The sequence below is a fragment of the Cervus canadensis genome, chromosome 5 (genome assembly GCF_019320065.1).
Source record: "Cervus canadensis isolate Bull #8, Minnesota chromosome 5, ASM1932006v1, whole genome shotgun sequence".
Classification (NCBI taxonomy): domain Eukaryota; kingdom Metazoa; phylum Chordata; class Mammalia; order Artiodactyla; family Cervidae; genus Cervus; species Cervus canadensis.
In genome coordinates, this window is record NC_057390.1 from 1600056 (window position 1) to 1624491 (window position 24436).

At 46.5% G+C, this 24436-nt stretch overlaps 1 protein-coding gene and 1 non-coding gene across 2 annotated transcripts in view; both read right to left on the minus strand.

Moving 5' to 3' along the window:
- LOC122441338 (two pore calcium channel protein 2-like) overlaps positions 1–24436 on the minus strand; it is a 50763-nt gene that overhangs the window by 5325 nt on the left and 21002 nt on the right. Inside the window, exons 8-16 of the mRNA XM_043467745.1 lie at positions 23720–23846; positions 18775–18976; positions 11521–11665; positions 9247–9432; positions 7852–7913; positions 6310–6397; positions 4845–4914; positions 3375–3594; positions 3078–3168 (exon numbers count right to left, since the gene is read on the minus strand). Coding sequence (XP_043323680.1) covers positions 3078–3168; positions 3375–3594; positions 4845–4914; positions 6310–6397; positions 7852–7913; positions 9247–9432; positions 11521–11665; positions 18775–18976; positions 23720–23846 — 1191 coding nt within the window. The remainder of the gene's footprint in view (positions 1–3077; positions 3169–3374; positions 3595–4844; positions 4915–6309; positions 6398–7851; positions 7914–9246; positions 9433–11520; positions 11666–18774; positions 18977–23719; positions 23847–24436) is intronic.
- Positions 253–361, minus strand: LOC122442745. The gene has a single exon (XR_006269739.1). It is a non-coding gene; the product is annotated as a U6 spliceosomal RNA (small nuclear RNA).

Sequence of the window (24436 nt, forward strand, 5' to 3'; positions counted from 1 at the left end):
CACTTCAGTCATGTCTAAGTCTTTGGGAATCTAAGGACTGTAGCCCACCAGGATTCTCCAGGCAAGAATATTGGAATGGGTTGCCATACCCTTCTTCAGAGGATCTTCCTGACCCAGGGATCAAACTCGAGTCTTATATCTCCTACATTGGTAGGCAGGTTCTTTACCCCCAGCGCCACCTGGGAAGCCCATCCTTGTATCTTATTTTATATGCAACAGTTTGTACCTCTTAATCCCCTACCCCTATATTGCAAAAGTATGAAATGCGTCACCAATTTGTGTGTCATCCTTGTGCAGGGGCAATGTGAATCTTCTTTGTATACAGTTCCAATTTTATTACAAGTGTTGCCAGACCAAGCACAGAAATACAGTTTACGGGGAAACTTGGGCCAAGTAATGGTTGACAGACAACTCTCCATGAATGTCTCATGTTTCTGCATATGAGATCTGGATCCTGTCTGGATCCTGGAGCAAAGGCACGGGAGTCAATTTAGGGATGTCTTAATTGGAAAAAAAATTCACTTATGGAAAACCCGAACTTTTTGACCACCCCAGTACACTAGCCTCTGGAGATGTCCCATGGTACTAAAGCCTGGTGCTGCCTCCTCCCCAGAGACCACTGTGGCTAGCACAGACCTCTCCTCCCCAGAGAACTGCTTACATTCAAGAGTAAAAATAAGGTCTTTCTTGAACTTGCTTACAAAATGGAAACAGACTCACAGACTTGAAGAATGAACTTCTGCTTGCCAGAGAGGAAGAATGGGGGGAAGGGATAGTTAGGGAGTCTGGGATGGACATGTACACACTGCTGTATTTAAAATAGATAAACTTTTTGAAATTTAGTAACATTTACCTTTTTGCCAGTTTTTCTAAATGTCCTCTGGACATCTAATAACAACATATGAGATAGAAAATTTTTAATATGTTTGTGTGGGATATGATTAATACAAATTAAATATAAATCTATTATATTTACATTATTATTGACATCATTCAAGATGCTCCTATTCTTATTTTTTCTGCACTTGATAAAATATTCTCAAAGAAATGTTAATATGTCTCACTATGATTATATATTTTTTCTTTTCCCTTATATTTCTTCTGATTTTGCTTTATTATCTTTGTTTCTTTGCTGTTAAGGTGTCTAACAGTTTATGATGTCTATCTTCTTTGCGAATTGTACCTTTTATCATTAAAATTTTTCACTTTTGTTTAATTTAAAATAAATTTTAAAAAATAAAGTAAAACAGAAAACCAACAGGGACCTTCACATCTAGCACAGGGAACTCTGCTTAATGTCACATGGCCGCCTGGAGGCGAGGAGAGTCTGGGGGAGAATGGATACATGTTTATGAATGGCTGAGTCCCTTCCCCGCTCACTTGAAACCGTCACATTGCTAACTGGCTATACTCCAAAACAAAGTAAAAAAGTTTTAAAATAAGGTATTTCTCTTTTTCTCTCTCTTTCCAGAGGGGAGGATGGGCAGGTCTTCCCAGATATACAGATTAGAGTTTCCTCATTTTGAATTTCTCGTTCTAAAGTCCAGTCCGTCCAGCTGGCCCTCGTCTCGCTGCTTAGTGGGGATTAGGGCTGAGGAAACAGACCCAAGTATTGCTCTGGCTACAGCTTCTGCCATGAGGAATAAGCCATCTTTGTCTTGGACCCGAGGTGTCACACTTTGTCATTACACACGCACGGCACACATGCACGATGACCTGTCAATCTGAGAGTAGGGAACCCCAGCCCCTTCACCACCTTGACTTAACACGATGCTGATGGAGCCCCGGCTTCACCACCCCATACCTGGGGCGGAGAGCAGCAGAAAAACCCCCACAGCTTTCCACGTTGCCCCGGCCCACCGCAGCATTCTGAAAATCTCTCTGAAAGCCACTGGGAGGCGTTTCTCTCCTGTTCCTGCTGCTGTTCCGTCCAGACTCTGCAGTCCCCGCAGCGCCGAGCGGCTCTCCCCTCCCCTCCCTCTACTGGGACGTGGTTGAGCCAAAGCCAGCGGGTTGGCGGCCAAAGCAGCCTTGATGTCACAAGGCCCGGGGCTGGGCTGTCACGCTGAGAATTGCGTGCCCTGGGCGCTGAGAAGCGTACAACAGCCAGAAAACATCTCTGGGAAAAAACTCAGCGATCAAGGGCTTCCCTGGTGGCTCAGTGGGAAAGAATCCATTTTGATCCCTGATCTGGGAAGATCCTACATGCTGCGGAGCAACTACTGAGCCTGTGCTCTGGAGCCCATGAGCCTCGAGTACTGAAGTTCACGCACCCTAGAGCCTGTGCGCTGCAAAAAGAGAAGCCACTGCAAGGAGAAGCCCATACATCACAACGAGAATAGTGCCCACTTGCTGCAACTAGAGAAAAGCCTCAGCAGCAACCAAGGCCCAGCACAGCCAAAGAATAAATACATAACCAAAATTATTTAAAAAACGAAAACCTGTGACCAAGGGAACCCAGAGGCCCACAGGGAACAAGGGAACTAGAATCAGAGAGTGGCAAGCTGGAGGGAAAGCCCTCTCAAGCGCTGAGATGTCACAACTGCTTTCAAACAATGGCTGAGTTCCCCTACCCCCCAGAAGACAGATCAGGACAGAACCGGAACCACTGAATAGAATTAACCCGTGGCACCTGCCCATTTTACCTGTGCGAGGACAGGTAAGGACCAGAGCTGGACGACAAGAAAACTAACTCATTCAGGTTCTAACGCGTCCCAGGACTTGGGCAGATGTCAGCAGAGGGTGGGTGCAAGTCACAAGGATGTTCATCCCAGTGGGGAAGGGTAGGGAGACCTGCCCAGACCCTAGAGCCCTTCTGACCCGAGCAACTTGCGAGGCTATGAGATGTATGCGACATACCGACATGCACGGCTGGCTGACACCGAAGAACAGAAGTGTGGATAGAAGTTAGACGCCTCCCTTCTGGTGTCCTGGGCATCCAGCAGGGGAGACGTGACCCACCCACAAGGAACTGCAGGGTGGAGCCAGGGAGGGGGAGGGGGAGTGGCTGTAGGTCTGAGGGTGGGGGTGGGGTGGGGCGGGCAGACCAGGAAAGGCCCACTGGCAGGAGAACTCACTTCACGATGAGAATGACGACCACAACGTGGAAGCCGATGAAATACAGCTTTGCTGCCTGGTGTGTCACGAGGGCAAAGCCGTCCGCGAGGAGTGCAAAGCTAAGGCACCAAACCTGCGAGGTTGCTGTTTAGTTGCTCAGTCGTGTCCCACTCTGTGACCCCCTGGACTGTAGCCCACCAGGCTCCTCTGTCCACGGGATTTCCCAGGCAAGGACACTGGAGCGGGTTCCCATTTCCTCATCCTCCCAGAAGCTGCTCTGAGCATCCCCCACCACGCCCGCTCCTCAGAAAGGATATTGTGCCACTGGTTAACCACGGTGAGCTCCGTCAGCAGGATGAGTGAGGACGCCAGGTCATTGAAGTTGTTCTTGCAGTACCTGCCTCGGGCAAATGCTGAGTCTTTTAAGGCTGGGTTCCCACATACCAGGGCATCAGGACTGCCAGAACTGGGGTCCAAGAAGTGCACTTTGCCGTGGAACGCTTCCATCCCAATGATGGCAAACGCATAGTAGACCACCTAGGGTGGGCGGCAGCGGTCATGGGGTGGCATGCGGGGTGAGGGGAGGCAGGAGGACATGGACATGGGTGGGCCAAGTGACAACAGCCAGCAGAAAAGGTGGCTACCCTCATTCCAGGAATGGCTGCCCCCTAGCCAGGAGTTCCAGCAACCTCAGGAAAAAGGGTGGGTGGGGTCTGCCCATCGACCACTGGGTAGTTCAGGGACAGGAAACACACCGGCTGGGCCCACCTTGACCTCTCCCAGAGTCTCCACTTACAAAGTCAAAGTGATGCCGCTAACAAGTCAGGGGGTTAAATTTGCTATTGTTGTTCACTCCTGTCTGACTCTTCACAACCCCATGGAATGCAGCCTGCCTGGCTCCTCTGTCCATGGGATTTTCCAGGCAAGCATACTGGAGGGGGTTGCCGTTTCCTTCTCCAGGGGGGTTTTCTGACCCAGGGATCTAACCCACATCTCCTGAATTGCCAGGTGGATTCTTTATTGTTGAGCCACCAGGAAAGCCCAAGTCATTAGATTTTGCATATTTGTCATATTGTGCACATTTGTCGTACTGTATAGCGATTTCCCAGTAGAGTTTAAAAAACAATCCAGATATAAGAGCCATGCACTGGAAGGAGCTTGAATCCCTGAGAACCACCTGGTGGTTAGGGCTAGGAATACCCCCTGGACTGTGGGTGAGAAAGAAACTTCGACAAGATTAACCCACTGAGGCTTGGGGTGTTTATCATAGCAGCCAGTGTACCTAAACTGTTTGCATGTATAAATGCCTGACGTTTATACACATTTGCTATTTCTAAAAATGGGTCCTAGAAACCACTGAACTCATTGATTTCATCTCTCTTTCTTCCCCTCACTTAAAATAAGGCTCAGAGAGAGCTGCTAAGAATGAATCTCTTAGACTTCCCTGGGGGTACAGTGGCTAAGAATCTGCCTATCAAAGCAGAGGACACAGTTTGATCCCTGGTCCGGAAGATTCCATATGCCTTGGGCAACTAAAACCTGTGTGCTACAGCTAATGAGCCCAGGTGCTGGAACTGCTGAAGGCCTAGAATCTGCGCTCTGCAACAAGAAAAGCCTCTGCAATGAGGAGTCCACCCACTGCATCGGAGAGTAGCCGCTGCTCGGCAAAACTAGAGAAAGCCCGTGCAAAGCAACGAAGACCCAGTGCAGCCAAAAATGAATAAGTAATATTTAACAACTGAACACCTCACCACTTGCTTCACGTGGATCAGAAAGAGAACACTCACCAAGACCAGGCCGCCGAATGTCAGCATTGTGGGGCCAATGTTAATTAAGGTGGTCACGATCACCCGGAACCTGGGATAAAATGAAGTTTCTGACGCAAGGAAAAGGGCAGGTAAGAATAAAACTGACACCATCCTAGCACCTTTGGTTCAATGCCTCTCCCTCCTGTCCTGGGTCTGTTCTCTAAATGCCGCAAGGAATCTGCCTTTACAATTTTGTCACTGTCAGTTCATCTACTGAACTGGGTGGGAGGGGCAGCAGGTGGTTAACTTGTATTTCACCTAGAGCAAAGCAAGGCAGTCAAAAAAAACAAAAACATGAGAAAGATAATCAGTTTCACCAGTAAGACAGAGGTGGGTTTTGAGGCTGAAAACCCATCCAGCCTGGGTGGACCAGCGATTAAGACTTTACCTTTCAAGGCAGGTGGGTGAGGGTTCGATCCCTGGTTGGGAAGCTAAGATCCCTCGTGCCTTGTGACCAAAAAAACAAAACATAAAACAGAAATAATATTGTAATAAATTCAATAAAGACTTTAAAGATGGTCCACAACAACAAAAAAAGAAACTTAAAAAAAAGAAAAACCATACAGTCTCATCTGATTTTTTTCCTCCACCTTTTTCTTCATCAAAAATCCAATCTGTATTAAAGCTTCCTTGGAGACTTAGGTTGAAAGAGTGAGTATTTTGTGGGGTAGCAGGCCAGTCCTCGAATAGAGGCATCCCGCTATACTCCTAGAAAGTAACCTAGCCTTTCCAAAACAGAGTGGGTTTTTCCAGGTTTGGGGATCTGACTCCTAGGTTTGTGTCCTAGTTCTGTTTCTTTCTAGCTATGCAACACTGGGGAAACTACTCACTCTCTCTGAGCTTCAGTGTCATGACCCATGAACTCAGGATCATTAAAGCCCCTACATCAAGCATTGTTGGAAGGATTTGACAAGCTCCAATACTTTGGCCACCCGATGCAAAGAGCTGGCTCATTGGAAAAGACCCTGATGCTGGGAAAGATTGAAGGCAAGAGAAGGGGATGACAGAGGATGAGATGGCTGGATGGCATCACCAACTCAATGGACATGAGAATGAAGGACAGGGGAGCCTAGAGTGCTGCAGTTCATGGGGTCACAAAGAGTCAGACGCGACTTAGGGACTGAACAGCAACAAGACGATGGTTATCACACTGTTACCATGAGCCGCCATCATGACATGCAAGCACAGCTGAGGGACCAGGTCACGGGGATGAAAGTGACGGACTGAATTCCTGCCCTCAGGGAGCTGCCACGTAGGTACCCGTCACCATCTTCACAGGCTCCCTGCCCCAGCCCACTGCCCCCGGAGAACCCAGGTCCTCTATACAAGTTCCACCCTGGGTACACAGGTGGGCGTGCTTCTAGCTCCCAGGCTCCAGTCTCTGTCAAGCCCCAGAAAGGAGAAATCACCCAGGGGCAACGGTTCCCCATGGTTTCATCCTTACCTCTGGATGCTGACGATGACCCGTAAGAGCCGGAGTATTCTCAAAATCAAGACAATATCCAGTATCTGCTGACTGTTGTATTTTCTCGCTGGAAAAAGAACACAGTCAACTCACAATGTTCTTTCTGAGCACCTCCAGCTCCTCCTTTAATTCAACGACGCCTGAGACTCTGTGCGTCCTAGGGAAATGCACATCTCACTTCAAGAACAGGGTGATGGCTCCGAGCAATAAGGAAGGGAGGGCTCACCAAGCTGATCAGAGCTGAGCTGAGCAGCCCTGCCAGTCCTAGAGCAAAGACTCATGAGCGCAGGACCAGACTTCAGACCATTGTCAAGAAGTGACTGTGGGTCCCGTTCTATGGAACACGTTTCAGCAAGCCCTTCTCCCCCAGCATTCATTTCATAGTCAGGTTAAGAAGCTACTCTGTCTGGAATTCCCTGGTGATCCAGTGGTTAAGAATCCGACTGCCAATGCAGGGGACCTGGGTTCAATCCCTGGTCTGGGAAGATCCCACGTGCCTCGGGGTGACTAAGCCCATGCCACGACTACTGAGCCTGTGTTCTAGAGCCCGTGCTCTGCAGAAGAGAAGCCACTGCAATGAAAACCCACAAGCCTGTGCACTGCAACCAGAGAAAAGCCACACGAAGCAATGAAGACCCGGCACAGCCAAAAATATAAATAAATAAAAATTTGAAAAAAAAAAAAAGAGAATCTGCTTTATCTGTAAATAATCCTCTCTGCCTTCTACAGGAAGGAGTGTGCAGGGTGGTGAGGGCACATGTGGGGAAGCCAGAGGAGGGTAGAAAGAAGAGGGTGGGAGGATGGTGGGCAGAGGCTGATGCTACAGCTGGATCCAACATGGGCAGAAGGTCAAGGATGAGCCCTGAGACCAAGGGCAGTTTTGGAGAAATAACCAGGTGAGCGTTTGGTATGATGATGCCTACAAATGAATCTCTACATAAAGAAGGCTGAGCACCGAAGACTTGATGCTTTTGAACTGTAGTGCTGGAGAGGACGATTGAGAGTCCTTTAGACTGCAAGGAGATCAACCCAGTCAATCCTAAAGGAAATAAACCCTGAATATTCATTGGAAGGACTGATGCTGAAGCTGAAGCTCCAATACTTTGCCACCTGATGTGAAGAAGTGACTCATTGGAAAAGACCCTGATGCTGGGGAAGATTGAAGGCAGGAGGAGAAGGGGATGACAGAGGATGAGATGGTTGGATGGCATCACCGACTCGATGGACATGAGTTTGAGCAAAGTCCGGGAGATGGTGAAGGACAGGGAAGCCTGATGTGCTGTGGTCCATAGCATCGCAAAGAGTCAGACACGACTAAGCAACTGAACAACAACCATAGAGCTAAACACAGACAAAGCTACCATCCCTCTCCAGAACATGGGACGTTTTTACTGATTCTCTTTCATCCCCCTGCATTGCTCCAAACACCCCTAAGAGGGCACCGTGGATGTTCTACAAAGATTACTGATTAAACACATGATCCAGGAAGCAGAGAAGCTGGGAGTCGGTGACGACACTGACCTTGAATGGTGGTGTTGGCCACAGTGGCCAGCAGGGCTGCGATGATGATCACCGTATCGAACCTAACAGTGAAGAAGCAGCATCAGTAAGAAATCGAGAGAAAAGTCTGTCAAGCTCAGGATACAGTGAATCCTAAGAAAATGCTGAACCCAATCTCCTAGGGAAAGCCAAGATCCAGCCATCAAACTCATTTCCATGATTTTTAGGACAGCAGATACAAAGAAAGAAACACGGTGTTTGATCACTGACTGGCTGGTCCAGTGAACCATTCCGGGAAATCTGTAGAAATCAACCGATTCATATCACTCTGCCTTCCAACATTGCTACATACTTGCAAGAACACTTTGACACATTTTCAGAATACACAGTATAATCTTTCTTGGCATTAATTTTACTAAATGCATTGCAACTTAATTTTTTTTTTCTTTTTGTGTTTTGGCCACACTGAACACTGTGTGGGATCTTAGTTCCCTGACCAGGCATCAAACCCACATTCCCTGCATTGGAAGCATGGAGTCTTAACCACAGGACCACCAGGGGAGGTTCTGCAACTTTCTAATTAAAGATGAAATTCATCATGCCATTACTTTTCTTTCTGACAAGGGTGCCATGGTCCTGGACAACACAAGTCAGGTCTCTCCTGCTGGGCCACACAAGAACTCCAGTGAGTTTCTCGGCACTGAAAGCAGTGACCACAGAAATCCAACTTTCCAAGCTGTGTCCTCCTAAAGTTGGTGTTCCGTGATGCCCGACACTCAGCGGCACCCGAGATGGTGGGCAGCATGCGGGCGATGGTTTGAGGCTGGCAGGTACCCAGCCTGGAGGAAAGAAGGGCACAAGAGACACACCCAGCCCAGGGAAGAGCTCACTAAAGTCCTCATCATCCAGCCACGCAGGCCGTGTTTTCTGATAATAAGACTAGAGTGTGGGGCCCGGAAGTCCTGGAGGGAACTGTCTCACTGGGTGTGTGTCCTAAGATCCCTTTTCAAATTCAAGATGCCATGATCTGTGATTCTAATTTTAGCCAACATTCGAACTGACATCATAAACCACAGCTCTGACAACCAGATGTTCCCATGTCCTCAAGACTCATTATAAGAAGCCTGGGGGCTCCCCTGGAGTCCCAGTGGTTAAGATGACATGCTTTCACTGCAGAGGGCGCAGGTTTGATTCCTGGGAGGACTAAGAACCAAGATCCCTCAGGCTCTGCAGCATGGTCAAAAAAAAACAAAACAAGACTAATGAACAAAAAACAAAAAAGAAACCTCAAAACTAGGCAGATGAAGCTTGAAACACTCCACACTGTATTCCCACAGGGTGACAGGAAGCCCCTGTCTTCACCCATGATCCCCCCACCACCCACACACACACACAAAAAAAAACACACAGACTCACCAGTTCCAGAACTGATTCCTTCCAAAATAAGCTCTGGGTTCATACGTGTACAATTTCAGGAGAATCTCAATGATATACAGAGAAAGGAAAAGCCATTCTGCGTAGGAAATTAAGGAGTCTTTCTCATCCAAAGCAATGAATATGGTGTTTATTAGAATGATGACATCGTAAACCCAGACAAAAATCCTGGCAGCAGGGAAAAAAGAAGAGATTCTGTCGTATATTGCAGTTAAAAAAGAAAAAAGCAGGTTTAGAGCCCTACAGGGAAAAATGTGTTTCCTGTCAATGTGATGAATGGGATACACTCACCACCTCCCCCTCTACCAACACACACACACACACACATCCACCCCTCATGGAAAGAAAGGCCCCAGCATGGTCAGGGCCCTGACATTCACCTGCCTCCCAGGCTTTCCTGCCAAGGAGAAAATGAAGGCAGAGTGAGGGAGCAGGACGAAGGCCTAGTGTTCCCAAGTGCGCCTTTCCAGCACAGCGGCTGGGTCAGAGGAAAGGTCCGGTAGAATCAGGGGGCAGGGAGAAGGTTTGGGTACCACTGTATCTCTACTGCTTGTCCCTGGAAAACTGGAATCCTTTGCTAAGAAAGCTCCTAAAAACTTCTTTTTTTTTTTTAAACCAAATTCTCTTTTATTTTACTTTTCTAAACAGGTTAAGATTATTTTAACAATATTTTCTTTTTAACACAGTACACCCAAAATACTATCTGCTTAACATGTAATGATCATAAAAATTATAAGCGAGATATTTGGCAGCCTTTTTTGGTATGAAGTCTTTGAAATCCGGCATGTGTGTGTGTCTTTTTGTGTGCCTTTTTTAAAAATTGGGATACAGTCACTTTACACACACATGAGACTTCCAGGGAGTCAACATGTCCTATTTTCTCACCAAGTCACGGGTAAAAAGGGATGAAAAAAATGTGATATTTGGGCTCAGGCTCAACTTTTCAATGACAGAGCGGGTTGCCCCAAGCAGGCATCTGTGCTCTGTGCTCCAGAGAATCCTGGGTGAATCCTGGATGAATCCTGGACGTGGCCGCAGGAAGATAGAGTCCTAGCCCACTGTTCTGGGGAAGCGTCAGACTCTAGGGGCCAGCCCTGGATGCCACATGTAGACACACAAACATCCATCACGTGAAACACATCTGTAGCTCAATGTCAAGATGAATGGAAAGGACCCTTCACATAAAGGGTTTTGGTTAATATAGAACATGGGCACTGAAAGGGATATTTACCTACATCATAGGCTGGGCTACTTTCAAGGACTTCTGAACCATTTACTTTCTTTAAAATAAAAAAAGATTTATTTATTTGCAACAGGTCTTAGCTGTGGCATGTGGGATCTTAGATCTTTGTTGCGGCATTCAGGATCTTTAGTCATGGCATGGGGGATCTAGTTCCCACCAGGGACAGAACTTGGGTCCCTTGCACTGTGAGTGTGGAGTCTTAACCACTGGACCACCAGGGACATCCCATCATTCACTTTTATGAGACAATAAATTCAAAGAAGGCAAGAGGGGGAATCTCTGCTGATAGGAGTATTCCAGGCAACACATAGTGAAAATAAGGTCTCCAACCAGGTTGAAGGACTCTTTCTGGAGCACATCGTGCTGTTCAGTTGCGTCTGACTCTGCGACCCCATGAACTGCAGCACTCCGGGCTTCCCTGTTCTTCACCACCTGCCGGAGTTTACTCAAACTCACGCCCACTGTATTGATGATGCTATCCAACCATCGGCCTGCCCCCATTCTCCTCCTGCCCTCAGTCTTTCCCAGCATCAGGGTCTTTTCCAATTAGTTGGTTTTCACCAAGTCCATCTACTTGAGAATAAAAGATTCAGTTGACATTCTTAACAGTCATTCCAGTGATGCTAACTCACGTCTTCTTACCATATACTTTACAGAGTCAAAATACCACACTTGCCATCAACTTCCTAATGACTCTGATAGGGCTGGAACTTTCTGAAATCAGAGAGTGATTAGCTTCCCTGACTCAGAAAGCACAGCCAGTTTGTGGCTCTTGAGCATTAAAAAAACAAAAACAAAATCGAAGAAGGAAGCGTAGTCTAAAAGCCTGGCCTCTGGCTAAGGTTAAACGCAGCTTGTCCAAAACCCTTTCCCTGCCTCCCTGAGAAAACAAAGGCAGCGAGCAGGGGGCTGATTTAGAGCTTCAGTGGTGAAATGTACTCAGTCCAGACAGCACTAACTGATTCAACTACTTTGAGAGCAACTTCAGAGAAAACCGGCTCCATCTCACTTGCCTGTGTTGAACCATCTTCTGGACCAAGAGGCTTGTGGACGACTGGTATACCCGAGGCATCCAAGTTTCCAGTGGGTGTCTCTTGATATTGATGGCAACCACCCGGATGTTGAGGAGGTCAGCCAAGCGTAGAAAGTTCATTTTGTCTGCAATGAAAAGACGACCCCCCAATATGGGGCCGCTGTGACACTATGGTCCAAAAAGGGACACCGAGATAGCACTCCTGGATCTGCATTTCACAGATGGAGATCTGAAGCCTCAAAGGCCAAGGGGCCAATGAGTGGCCCAGGCTCCAGCCCAAAGCAGCCAAACCAAGCATGTGACTTTGCTGGTTCACAGACGCCACTGCCTCACTCCCTGCCTCCCACCTCACTTTCCTCCTCATTGAAGACAATCACTGCTTCCCATGTCTGCCTGACCTACGTTTCCAGCCTCAATCCCATGTCCCTGTCCTCCCCACAAAACCTTCAAGGTAGGTATAACCCATACCCGTCAACCCCTACCCTTTTCTCAGCCCACCCTCCTCTCTGCCCCTTCTCAGGGACTCAATCAAACCCACAGCCTCCACAACACACTGGCATAACATCCCAGGCCAAAGTACAGGGATCACTTTCTTTTTAAAAACAATTAAGTAACTAATTTTTGGCTGCTCTGGGTCTTCATTGCTGTGCAGGGCTTTCTCTAGTTGCGGTGAGCAGGGGCCACTCTCTAGCTGCGGTGTGTGGGCTTCTCTTGTTGCAGAGTATGGGTTCCAGAGCACGGGCTCAGTAGTTGGGCACACGGGCTCAGGTGCCCCTTGGCATGTGGAATCTTCCCAGACCAGGAAGAGAACCTGCGTCCCCTGCATTGTCAGGTGGGTTCTTAACCACTGGTTCACCAGACAAGTCCACAGTGATCACTTTCCTGACTAGCCTTGGACCCACCCAGCCGCTGAGCCAATGCTCTCAGGACCTGCTGGATCGCTCAGGGCAAGCGGGCTATTCTCTGTCACCCCCCAGGCATGTGGGATACTGACCAAGAGTCCACTGGGTTGCATGAACAGGAGTCCACTGTTCATGTATGAACTTCCTGTTACATACAACTTAAAGAAACATCACATCGATGGATGAAATCAGATTACACGGAGTGTTGCTGCCTCTTTGAAAACCAAGTTGAAGGCTTTGTTAAGCTTTAAAGAAAGTTGTAAATTGCACGTACAGATTCAGGTATAGCTGAGATAGTTGTTAAAGAGTGGGGTGGATTTTTTTTTTTAATTTTTTAAAGAATTATTTTTTTAAAATATTTATTTGGCTGGGCTGGGTCTTAACTGTGGCCCTCGGGATCTTTTATCTTTGTTGCAGCATGTGGGACCTTTAGTTGTGGCATGCAAGCTCTTAGTTGCGACATATGGGATCTAGTTGCCTGACCAGGGATGGTACCCAGGCCCACAGCCTTGGGAGCACACAGACTTAGCCACTGGACCACCAGGGAAGTCCTGGGATAGAGTTTTTAAATTCTAGAATGCTTCTTGGTTAGAGGCCGAGATGATGGCCAGGTCTCCAAGTTTTCAGAAGTAAACCACCAGTCATGGTTCTACAGATGTCACCATAATGATTAATTTGAGAATGATGACGGTGAACTGCTATCAACAGACACCCAGGCAAAGAGAAAGTCTCAGCCATGTCCAAAGTGTGGCCTCATCTGAGTGAGGAGTCTGAGTTAGAAAAAACACTGAGTGATATTCAACAGTCAAGTTGCTTATATTCTCTAGGGAGTGCCACAGTAAAGAATCTGCCTGCATGCAGAAGACCCAGGTTCGATCCCTGGGTTGGGAAGACCCCCTGGAGAAGGAAATGGCAACCCATTTCAGTATTCTTGCCTGGAGAACTCCATGGACAGAGGAGCCTGGCAGGTGATAGTCCATGGGGTTGCAAAGAATCGGACATGACTAAGAGATTAACACTACACACTCAAGTGATCCTAAGAACATCAAGTTGGATGAAAGCATTCTTACATATCTTAAGATATCTAAGAATATCTTATTCTTAGATTCTAACTCTAAAGATTCTGGGTCTTTAGAGTTAGAACCAAAACACATACATTTGTCTTAATAGTCAAAGGCGTGTAGTACCCACTCAGGGCGAAGGGCAGCCTGGGAAAATTAGTTGATGTGATAACTTGAGTTCAGAGACTTGGGCTATGTGAGCTCCACCATCAGACGGTAGGGAGACACTGACATGACAACCACAAATAGGGTTCAGGGGAGCCTACTGATAAGAATCCAGCCAAGGGACTTCCCTGGTGGTTCAGTGGCTAAGCTCTGAGGTCCCAGTGCAGGGGCCTGGGGTTCGGTCTCTGGTCTGGGAGATCGACCCACATGCCACAGCTAAGAGTTCAAATGCCACAACTAAAGATTCCCTGTAGTGCAACTAAGACCCGACAAGTCAAATAAATAAATAAAACTCTGTGTGTGTGTGTGTGTGTGTGTGTGTGTGTGTGCGCGTGTGTGTACACAGAATCCAGCCACAACCTCAGTCGTCAAATAACCTCAACCAACAGGGACTCTATCAGTGTCACTGGGCTCACATCTTTTCATCCAGAAGATTCTGTAGAACAAGAAAGGACAGGACTTCCCTGATGGTCCACTGGCTAAGACTCCGTGCTCCCAATGCAGGGGGCCAGGGTTTGATCCCAGGTCAGGGAACTAGATCCCATGCGCTGCAACTAAAGATTCCACATGTTGCATCTAAGACCCGGCAGAGCCAAATAAATAAATAAACATTAAAAAAAAAAAAGAACAAGAAAGGACAAAGAGGGTCCAAATTATGGTAATTTTGTGTCAAGAAATTTGTGCCCATCTGGTACTATATGTTGGAGATTAGGGGTCAGCAAATTCTTTTCTGCAAAGAGTAAATATGTTGTTTTGTGGAACAATTGATCCCTGTTTCAACTTTTCAATTCTGCCACTTTAACATGAAAGCAGCCATAAACAAAACACAGATGAATGAGCCTGGCTGTGTTCCAGTAAAATGTGTTTATAAAAACAGGCAGTGACCATATGTAGCCTGTGGATCACAGCCTACCAACTCTTGTTGTAGACACATTATTCTCTATACTCTCTGTTAACAATTCTATTCAGCCCTTTTCTTTCCACATCTATAAGTTTCATCTTTCTCAGTTTAACACCAGATTTAAGTCTAACACTTTTGGCACTAACAGAATTCCAGCATTTAACCTTGGAAACCACACAGGCCCATAGTTACAGATCAAGGGAGAAGGCGAGCATGCCTCACAGATCTGGTGGTCTCCCTGCTTGTACTGAGTGGAGATTACAGTGAAGTGTGAAATTCTGTGTGTCTTTCTGTTATTAAAACTGTCTTTGAAAGTGTTGGTTAGGGACTTCCCTGGTGGTCCAGTGGTTAAGACTTCACCTTTTAATGCAGGGAGTTGGGGTTCCATCCCTGGTGGGGGGCTAAGATCCCACATGCCTTGAGGCCAAACATCAAACAGAAGCAATATTGTAACAAATTCTATGAAGACTTAGAAAAATGATCCACATCAAAAGAAAACCTTTAAAAAAATTTTAAAAAAGAAAGTGTTGGTTAACCAAAGGAGTCTTTGCACACCCAGACACCAGAAATAACTGCTATCTCCCCTAAAAGATAACCTACAATCCCTAGAAGTTAACAAATCTAATTGGCTGTCTTCCTTAAGGACATGTTTGCTCTGGTAACAGTATTTAAATTGACATCCCTGTTTTGTGAAAGGCAAAATACTGGGGAAGTCTGCTAAGCCATGAGTTCATGGGCATCTTCTTGCCACTTCCATGGAGTGCTAATAAAATCTGTGACTCAGACGGACTCCTTTTTTCAAACTAGATGAGTCCTGGTCTCATTCAATTTACAAATAGGATCATGACTCAGGTGGCAAAACTGAGCAGGGCTTCCTGGGCATATATCTGGAGAAAAACGTGATCCAAAAGGATACCTGCATCCCAGTGCTCACTGCAGTGTTGTTTACAGCAGCTAAGACGTGGAAACAACCTAAACGGTCATCAACAGAAGAATGGATAAAGAAGATGTGGTGTATACAATGTAATATTACTTAGTCACTGCTGCTGCTGCGGCTACTAAGTCACTTCAGTTGTGTCCGACTCTGTGCGACCCCAGAGATGGCAGCCTACCAGCCTCCACCGTCCCTGGAATTCTCCAGGCAAGAACACTGGAGTGGGTTGCCATTTCCTTCTCCAATGCAGGAAAGTGAAAAGTGAAAGTGAAGTGCGACCCCATGGACAGCAGCCCACCAGGCTCCTCCATCCATGGAATTTTCCAGGCGAGAGTACTGGAGTGGGTGCCACGGCCTTAGCCATTAAGAAGAATGAAATAACGCCATCTGCAGCAACATGGGCGGACCTAGAGATTCCCATACTGAGTGAAGTAGGTCAGACAGAGAGGGAGAAATACATGGCACCCCTTATCTGCGGGATCTAAAAAGAAATGATACAAATCAACTTATAAAACAGAAAGAGACTCACAGACTTACAGAACAAACATTGCTGGAGGGAAAGATGGGGGGTGGTTAGAGAAAGTTAGGGAGTTTGGGATAGACATATACACATTGCTATAATTAAAATGCATAGCCAATAAGGACAGGAACTCTGCTTGATGTTACGTGGCAACCTGGACGGGAGGGGAGTTTGGAGGAGAATGGATACATGTATATGGATGGCTGGGTCCCTTTGCTGTCCACTTGAAACTGTCACAACATGGTTAATTAGCTATACCCCAACACAAAATAAAAAGTTTAAAAACTAAAAATTGAGCAGCGCTCAGAGCTGAGGGCCAAGGCCTGCTGACTCCAGTCATGAGCCAACCAGTGGCAGCCAAGGTCACAGGGAGGTATGCCTCAAGGGCATCTGCCAACCTCCTTTGCCCCCTCTCACCTGCTCAAAAGGCCGTGTGATGTCCTTTGCTGAACGTCCCCAGGGCATCAGAACCTCAGGGCACTGCCTGGTGAGGTCTGGGGCTGTCGTCATGCTGCAGCTTTACAGCCTCAGACCAGCCTCACATCAAGTGAGAGGGAAAGCCGCGGATTAAGCAGAACCACGGGGGTGCTGTGCTTTGAGTAAATGTTCAAGTTTGAGGTTTCGATAACCTAAGGCTATAAATCTGACACAAGCTTTTGAAGATTAGCAGTGCTAGGGCGTGGGGTATGGTAAACCAGAGATAGAAGAAAGTTCTAGAGAAGGCAACAGTCTAAGGCCGGAACCAGCCAAACAGGAGTTATGGGCTGAGCTGTGTCCCCTGAGATTTAATATGCTGAAGGCTTAGCTCCCAGCTAAGCACCGGGAGTGTGCCTATATTTTGGAGATGGAGCCTCTGACGAGGTAATTAGGCAGAAAGGAGGCCATTAGGGTGGGCCCTGATCTCATGCAACTGGTGCCCTTAATAAGAAGAGGAGGGACTCCCCTGGCAGTCCAGTGGTTAAGAATCTACCTTGCAATGCAGGAGATGCAGGCTCGATCCCAGGTCGGGGAACTAAGATCCCACATGCAGCACAGTGTGGACAAAAAAACTTAAAAAAAAAAAAAAAAATCCACCCAGGAGGGAAAATTTAATAATGAAAAATTGGGACTTGAATTTTACATGTTTTTTCAATTCCACCTTTCTAGTCATTCATCTTTGCTGTGTTTTACCCAAATATACAAATCCATGGCGGGCTAGAAATTTAAAAGCTTCATGCACTTTCCAAAGAACTTGCAAAGTTTGGTGCCCAAGGGTTGCCCAGCCACTCTTCCCCCATCATTAGCGGAACCCTAAGTCTCACATGAGGACCCAGAGTGTATCAGTGCCAGTCCCTAACAGAGCCACCAAACCTGACTCTTCGGGGGCTGAGAAGCCTGGCTTCCGAGCCATCGAGCTGGGTGGCTGAAGGCACATGCCCACAGCTCAGCGAGGACGCCTGTCAAACCCTGACCTGGCCTCCTGGGTCCAAAACCCTCACTGGAGGGTGCTGGCAGCCCCTGTTTAACGGTGTCCTGCCACACAGCTCCCCCTTTTCCCTGGACACTCTCATAGGTTCCCGAGGATCAGTCACCGTTTCCTTCTTCTCACACAGGCAGCAAGCCCTGAGAAAGCCCTGGTCCTGCTGGACAGCTTTGAGACTCCTTGTCTCGTGTAAATCTACATCCTCTCAGACTTACCACTGCATTTGGGTGCGTCTCCCTTTAGTCTCCTCTTGAAACTGGTGAACTGAAGTCGGGGTGTACTGCAGTCATCGCATGTCTTTCCCCATTGCTACCTTATCTTTATGGTCATTTTTAAAAGCATCTTTTTAAATGTATTTATTTATGTGACCACACTGCACAGCATGTGGGATGTTAGTTCCCCAACCAGGGATCAAACCCATGGCCCTTGCCTTGGAAGCATGGAGTCATAGCCACTGGCCCACCACGGAAGTCCCTTCATGATCATTTTTGATGTCACCAACATTTCCTGTTAAGCGACCCTTAGAATTTGGGGCAGTTTAAAATAATGATAAAAGGCAGGGGCCTTGGAGGCTAGATGGCCTGTACCACACTGCAGCTGTGTGGCCCTGGGCAAATGACTTGACCTCTCTGAGTCTCAGTTCTCATACTGACAAAAGAGGATAACGAGACCCCCGCCTCAGTGAGTTTGGGGAAGATCACAGACAATAATCACAACAGTGGCACGCACATGGCAAGCACACTACCAATATCAAGCGTTACTGATCATCGCTATCAACCACTTATACATGAGTATGTAGGTTACTTTCAACTTCTCACTTGTAAATGCTAAATGCACTTCAGGCGTTTATTTATACAGCCATTTTCCATGTTTTAGATGTGCTCCTTAAAGCAGAAGCCCAGACAGGGAATGACCGTGTTACAAGGTAAAGGGCGTCCAGAAGGCTTGGCACATGCTGACAACACGCACCCTGGTCAGAACACAGCTCAGGACCCTAACTCCACGGCAACACCTCCAGCCAACACACAGCTCTATTTGCAAACGTGAGGAAATGAGGGACTTCTCTGGTGGCCCAGTGGTTAGGAGTTTGCCTTCCATTGGAGGGGTTGAGGATTCGATCCCCGGTCAGGGAACTAAGATCCCACAGACGACTAAGCCCACATGCCACAGCTAGAGAGAAACCCGTGTGTCCCAGCTAAGATGGGACTCAGTCAAATAAATACATAGCTTTTTTAAAAAGAAAATGAAGACAATATCCCATCCCCCCACTTCTCATTGAGGCTTCTTACCCACGTGCCCCGTCTGTCCCTCGTCGGAGATCCTCAACAGGAGCTCCAGGTGGGAACTGCTGATGTCTGGAGCCACGACCTTGACCAGCTGCCTCCACCGGGCCTCCTTCACCACAAACTCTATGCCCACCTTGACTTTCAGGATGTTGAAAGCTTCCGTCATTTTGTGACGCTTCAGGTATGCCAGTGTGTGAATCTCATTCTTGAAAAAAAAACAGAAGTGTGTGCGTTTTTCTTAAGAGGAAGATTCAAGAAAGCCTCATTTCTCAGCCTTAAACATTTCAAAGTAATGGAAGAGTTGAGATGAGTGTGTCCTGGGGACCACGTGTATCCTTCCTGGATGAGCAGGAGATACCCAAGGGGAAAGGTCTCACCACGCCTAACGAAGACTCGTTATCCTGCTCCTGCTCCTGGGTTTGCAACATCTCATCTTGTAATAGCAACCCAGGAGCTCATGCCACAGGGGGAATCGCAGAGAGAAGTCACTGATGAGTCTGTTAATTCGCAAGGTACAAAATCCCTCCCCTGCTCCAGACATGGGTAACTATCCAGTATCTGAAGAAACAGAACTCCGCTTACCACGTGCAAGTGAGTGAACCCATGAAGGATAATCAGAATGCTGAGAAAACAAAGCAGCAGGAGGCAGACAGGTCCAAACTCCGCCCTGCCCAGGAGCGAGGCAGATTCCAGAAAGGAAGGAGATGAGGTTTGCTGCTGAGAGAGAGGGAGACGCAGGGGTGGGAGAAGACAGATCTGCCATTAAGTCGATGAAGACAGAGAAGGAGAGCGGGAGGAAAGGAGGTGAGTGAAACAAGGCTAGCAGTGGTCTGGAAGGAAGGGGTCCGGGCTGCCATTAAGCCTGACTGTGCACAGAGAATCTTCCGGAAGAGGAGAACCCCTCTTCATGGTATAATGGGCCATGTGGATGCCCACCCCTACTGCTCCCTGTAAGCTGATAACATAGCTGGACCATAAATTCTTTTTTTAAAACTGAGCGGAGTTGATTTACAATGTCGTGTTCATTCAGGTGTAAAGCAAAGTGATTTAATCATATATAGACAGATAGGGTAGATAGACAGATAGGGCTTCCCAGGCGGCACAGTGGTAAAGAATCCACTTGCTAATACAGGACACAAGTGATGCAGGTTTGATCCCTGGGTCGGCAAGACCCCCTGAAAGAGGGCATGGGAAGCCACTCCAGTATTCCTGCCTAGAGAATCCCCATGAACAGAGGAGCCTGGGGGTTACAATCCATAGGGTCACACAGAGTTAATCTGAAACAACTCAGCACACACAGTTGCATATATGTATATATATACACATAATACATACATACATATATTTATACATATGGCTCAGATCATGAACTCCTTATTGCCAAATTCAGACTTCAATTGAACAAAGTAGGGAAAAACACTTGACCATTCAGGTATGACCTAAATCAAATCCCTTATGACTATACAGTAAAAGTGACAAATAGATTCAAGGGATTAGATCTGACAGACAAAGTGCCTGATGAACTATGGATGGAGGTTCGTGACATTGTACAGGAGGCAGGGATCAAGACCATCCCCAAGAAAAAGAAAAGCAAAAAGGCAAAATGGTTGTCTGAGGAGGCCTTACAAACAGCTATGAAAAGAAGAGAAGCAAAAGGCAAAGGAGAAAAGGAAAGATGTACCCATCTGAATCAAGAGTTCCAAAGAACAGTAAGAGGAGATAAGAAGACTTCCTCCGTGATCAGTGCAAAGAAATAGAGGAAAACAATAGAATGGGAAAGACTAGGTACAATGCAAAGATGGGTACAATAAAGGACAGAAATGGTATGGACCTAACAGAAGCAGAAGATATTAAGAAGAGGTGGCAAGAATACACAGAAGAACTATACAAAAGAGATCTTCATGACCCAGATAATCATGATGGTGTGATCACTCACCTAGAGCCAGACATCCTGGAATTTGAAGTCAAGTGGGCCTTAGGAAGCAGCACTACAAACAAAGCTAGTGAAGGTGATGGAATTCCAGTTGAGCTATTTCAAATCCTAAAAGATGATGCTGTAAAAGTGTTGCACTCAATACGCCAGGGTATTTGGAAAACTCAGCAGTGGCCACAGGACTGGAAAAGGCCAGTTTTCATTCCAATCCAAAGAAAGGCAAGGCCAAAGAACACTCACATGATTGCATTCATCTCACACGCTAGCAAAGTAATGCTCAAAATTCTCCGAGTCAGGCTTCAACAGGATGTGAACTGTGAACTTCCAGATGTTCAAGCTGGTTTTAGAAAAGGCAGACGAACTAGAGATCAAATTGCCAACATCCGTTGAATCATCAAAAAAGCAAGAGAGTTCCAGAAAAACATCTACTTCTGCTTTATTGACTACACCAAAGCCTTTGACTGTGTGGATCACAACAAACTGTGGAAAATTCTTCAAGAGATGGGAATACCAGACCACCTGACCTGCCTCTTGAGAAACCCATATGCAGACCAAGAAGCAACAATTAGAACACACATGGAATAACAGACTGGTTCCAAATTGGGAAAGGAGTATGTCAACGCTGTATATTGTCACCCTGCTTATTTAACTTATATGCAGAGCACATCATGAGAAATACCAGGGTGGATGAAGCACAAGCTGGAATCAAGATTGCCGGGAGAAATATCAACAACCTCAGATATGCAAATGACACCACCCTTATGGCAGTAAGCCAAGAGGAATTGAAGAGTCTCTTGATGAAAGTGAAAGAAGAGAGTGAAAACGCTGGCTTAAAATTCAACATTCAAAAAACTAAGGTCATGGCATCTGGTCCTATCACTTCGTGGGAAACAGATGGGAAACAGTGGAAACAGTGGCTGACTTTATTTTTCTGGGCTCCAAAATCACTGCAGATGGTAATTGCAGCTGTGAAATTAAAAGACGCTTACTCCTTGGAAGAAAAGTTATGACCAATCTATACAGCTTATTAAAAAGCAGAGACATTACTTTGCCAACAAAGATCCATCTAGTCAAGGCTATGGTTTTTCCAGTGGTCATGTATGGATGTGAGAGTTGGACTATAAAGAAAGCTTAGCACTGAAGAATTGATGCTTTTGAACTGTGGTGTTGGAGAAGACTCTTGAGAGACTGCAAGGAGATCCAACCAGTCCATCCTAAAGGAAATCAGTCCTGAATATTCATTGGAAGGACTGATGTAGCTGAAACTCCAATACTTTGGCCACCTGATGTGAAGAGCTGACTCATTTGAAAAGATCCTGATGCTGGGGAGGATTGAGAGCAGGAGGAGAAGGGGACGACAGAGGATGAGATGGTTGGATGGCATCACCGACACAATAGACATGAGTTTGAGTAAGCTCCGGGAGTTGGTGATGGACAGGGAAGCCTGGTGTGCTGCAGTCCATGGGGTCGCAAAGAGTCGGACACGACTGAGCAAGTGAACTGAACTGAATTGAATAGATCCATCCCTGCTTTTCCCCTTTAGTAATCACAAGTCTGTTTTCTATGTCTGTGAGTCTATTTCTTTTTTGTAAATGAGTTAATTGGTATAATATTTTAGATTACACATATCTGTGATAACATGTGGTGTTTGTCTTTCTCTGTCTGGCTTACTTCACTTAGTATGATCATCTCTAGTTCCACCCGTGTTGCTGCAAATGGCATTATTTCATTCTTTTTTATGGCTGCAAATGGCGCGTTTCATTCTCTCTATATTCCATTGTAAATATGTACCATCTTTTCTTTATTCACTTATCTGTCGATGGACATCTAGGTTGCTTCCAAGACTCGGCTATTGTGAATAGTGCTGCAGTGAACATGGGGGTACAGCTATCTTTTTGAATTAGAGTTTTTTCTGAATATACACCCAGGAGGGAGATTGCTGGATCATAAGGTAATTCTATTTTTAGTTTTTTAAGGAACCTCCACACTGTCTTCCATAGTGGCTACACCAGTTTACATTCCCATCAGCATGTAGGAGGGCTCCCTTTTCTCCACACCCTCTCTAGCATTTATTATTTAAAGACCTTAAACTCTTAATGGGTGCAGCTATGTCTTCATCAGCTTTGGCTCCTTCATACTTTGTATGAAGTAAGTCAGACAGAAAAGGACAAATATCATATGAATATTATATATGGAATCTAAAAAAAATAGTAAAAATGAACTTATTTATAAAACAGAAATAGAGTCACAGATATAGAAGACAATCTTAAGGTTACCAGGGAGGAAAGTGAGGGAGGGATGAATTGGAAGATTGGGATTGATATATACCCACTACTATATAGAAAATAGATAATGAAATAGACCTACTGTATAGCACAGGGAACTCTACTCAATACTCTGCAATGGCCTATACAGGAAAAGAAGCAAAAACAGAATGGATATATGTATTTGGACAACTGAATCACTTTGCTGTGCTCCTGAAACCAAGACAACATTGTACATCAACGAAAAATTTAAAAATAAATACACTAAAATAAAGAGTTTATTTTAATACTCAATACAAATTTAAAAATAAGTAAATAAAAACCCTCAAAAAAAGGAGAAAAGACTTCAAGGAGCCATGAACAATCAGATGCATTAAGAGTGAGGGACAAGGGACCTCCCTGGTGGTCCAGTGGTTAAGACTCTGCCCTTCCATTACAAGGTTCAATCCCTGGTCGGGGAACCAGGATCGCACATGCCAAGTGGCCCGGCCAAAAAGAGAAAAAAAAAAAAAAGAGTGAGGAGCAAATCCAGGATCTGCCCTGAAGCTGAGACACACTATCAGACCCATGCCAGGCTGACAAAGAACCACCTGGCCCAGCAGAGTTCAGCCAGGCAAATGAATCTTCAGATTCATCAAAGCAAAAGGAAAATGAGTATGCTCAAATATTTTGCAAATGCACAGGCTGGCCTCCCTGCTCCCACCCCAGCCCGGCGACTGACCCCCGCTGGACCCCAGGTCAGGCGTGTCACCTTCAAGTGCTTCCTGTAGTTGTTGTAGACAACAGCCAGAAAGACGGACATGAAGAGGTAGGTGTTGATGATGATGTAGGTGATAAAGTACAGAGAATACCACCAGTTGAGCTCGTAGGCAGGCATCCTAGAAGGAAATAAGTATCTGTCATGGTTTCCGTGCCCTGGGTCCATGGTGCACAGACGGCTGACCATAGGTGACCTCCCACGTGGACAGTCCACATGCCCGGGGCCCAGGGAAACCTGTCTCACTCTAAGTCTCCCCTAGACAGTGCGACGGGGCCTCAAAGCCACCACCGAGCTTCACGCTAAATGGCTCACTCCAGACCTGCCTTCTGAAGTTCTCAGTGCCTTACAGAAGTGCCAATTTCCAGAGCCGGCAAGATCTGGGAGATGCCCCCATCCCTCTCCCTCCCTCCCCACTGAGAAAATCAGAGCCCAGAAAGGAGATCCACTTGCCCAGAATTATAGAAAGAATCTGAACTGTGACCTGGGTTCACACTCAAGGCTTTTCAAGGACACCAGAATGCCTTGCTGGGATGCGGGGAAGGCAGATAATTTTCTATCCACATTTGGACTATGAGAATGAAAGAAGTACCATTAATAATGGCACTGGGGCCTTCCCTGGCAGCACAATGGTTAGGAATCTGCCTGGCAATGCAGGGGACACGGGTTCAATCCCTGGCCCAGGAAGATTCCATATGCTACAGAGCAACT